Below are 1,913 nucleotides of genomic sequence, written 5' to 3'. Positions count from 1 at the left end.
AGGAGGGGACATAAGGAGAACAGATGTTTGAAAAGAAAGAGGAAGCAAACCACACCAGAGCACCCGCCAACCACCCACAAAGGATATGAGTGAAGTGGGAAAAAAGAAGTAGAACATGATGACCATACCATAGCCCACCAACCACTCACAGGACAGATGGTTGTTTCAAACACAGAAAAAAAAACAACTACCATATAGTACAGCAATCTGGTCCATTTCAGGTGCACAGCTGGTACTACAAAGCAAAGAGATAAAACCCTACCTTTCGACATGGACCACGGCATGACAGAAATAACATTAAATCCAAAAATCCAAGACACCAACCTTGGGGGGCAATAGGTCCAGAAGGAGGCATAGAGTTGAAGTTGGAAGGTGCTGAAGAAGTGGCGTGGAGAGGAATATGTCCGTGCGAGGCCCCGAAAGCGCCAGCGTGGCTGTTGGTAGCCCTCAGGGCCATGTGTCCATTTGACGTGGAGATGTACTGGGCACACCCAGATGTGTCGCCGTTGGGCACGGGGGGATTGATAGCAGCACTGGCGTCAAACCCAGTAAAATGTCCCTGACCTTGATGCGACTGCTGCCATGACGGATGAGCCCCCGAGCCGATGACAGGCGAAGGTGAAGAGTGCCCGTGGTTCTGGGCAGGCTGCTGTTGCTGCTGTTGTTGTTGTTGCTGTTGTTGCTGCTGCTGCACGAGACCCTGATTTGTGGAGATGGTGTTGATGTACTCCTGCGACACCGACAAGTCCGGGGAGAGGTGGGCCAGGGAATGCTGGGAGGAAGATCCGGGGCTGGGGCTGTGGCTGGGGCCGAGGCCCACACTCAAGCTGTTGTTGCTGGAGCTGCCTCCCGTGGAGCTGTTGGTGGTGCTACCACCGCTGCTCAGGCCGTTGCTAAGCGGCACGCTGTACGTAAAACGCTCATCCAGGCAACCCAGCCAGGTCTGGAAGGTCCCTCGCTCTTCAGCAGTGATCGCCGGGTGGATGAGAGAGTAAGAGAGCAGCTGTCTGCTCTCCTCAATGTTCACTCCATTGTGTATGGTATGACTCAGCAGCTCGGGAATCAGCTGTAGGTACGCAGCCTTGACAGAGTGTTTGCCCACCTGCAGGAGAGGCAACAGCTGAAGGAGCTGGTGGATCACGATTTCTTTCTCCTCGCTGTATAAGCTGCGTACATACACTGTGGACAAAGGGAGAGGAAATACTCACAATTAATATTTCAACTGGAACAAAGGACCAATAAGATTGACAAAACACTTAAATCAAAAGGCCGTGTAAATCCATTAGAGAATATGCAGGGTCACAGAATGCACATATCCATATTATTACAGTTATTATTCAAATATTCATACAAGTAATCAACAGAGTTCAAGATAAAGACAAGTACATTGGCAAGAAGAGAAGCTCAAACAAATGTCAACATGGAGACCAATAAAAGTGTTTCTCTTTCTAATCTGCAGAGAATAGAAACGAAGCTAACAAAAGGTTAGAGTAGACAAATTAATGGGCTGATTTAACAAAATCAGCTTCTGCCTGAACCCCTCTACACCTTGCAAACTGGAGAAAATAATGACTTTTTTTAGTATTATACACCAAAAAAATCACAGTTACCACATATTCACAAGCACTGGTCAATAACTTTACAATCCATCCCATGATCACAGGTACTATGGTATATTAGCTATATTAGCAACTGGCAGACAAAGCCAGGTCACAACAGTGTCACATCGCTCATATTTAGGTGGGGGAAGGGGGAGGAAGAGAGAAAGAACAGTGCCCTTTTGTTTTTTATTTAGAATTATTATGTAAAAAAATCTAACATTCGTGATAACTAAACAAACCAAAAGCCATAACTGACTGATTTTTATTGGAATCTTCCACTCTTCTCATTCTTTTTTTTTTGGGGGGGGAGAG

At 46.7% G+C, this 1,913-nt stretch overlaps 1 protein-coding gene across 1 annotated transcript in view; it reads right to left on the bottom strand.

Annotated features, from left to right (window-relative positions):
• Nucleotides 1–322: 322 nt before the first annotated feature.
• LOC101848917 (protein Smaug homolog 1) overlaps nucleotides 323–1,913 on the bottom strand; it is a gene marked incomplete at its 3' end in the record, with an annotated part of 15,192 nt that continues 13,601 nt past the window's right edge. The window contains 1 exon segment of the mRNA XM_005107462.3: nucleotides 323–1,179. Within this exon segment, the coding sequence (XP_005107519.2) occupies nucleotides 323–1,179 (857 nt within the window).

Source organism: Aplysia californica, unplaced genomic scaffold (assembly GCF_000002075.1).
Source record: "Aplysia californica isolate F4 #8 unplaced genomic scaffold, AplCal3.0 scaffold00605, whole genome shotgun sequence".
In the NCBI taxonomy this organism is placed as follows: domain Eukaryota; kingdom Metazoa; phylum Mollusca; class Gastropoda; order Aplysiida; family Aplysiidae; genus Aplysia; species Aplysia californica.
This window is presented reverse-complemented; position numbering and strand designations above follow the sequence as displayed.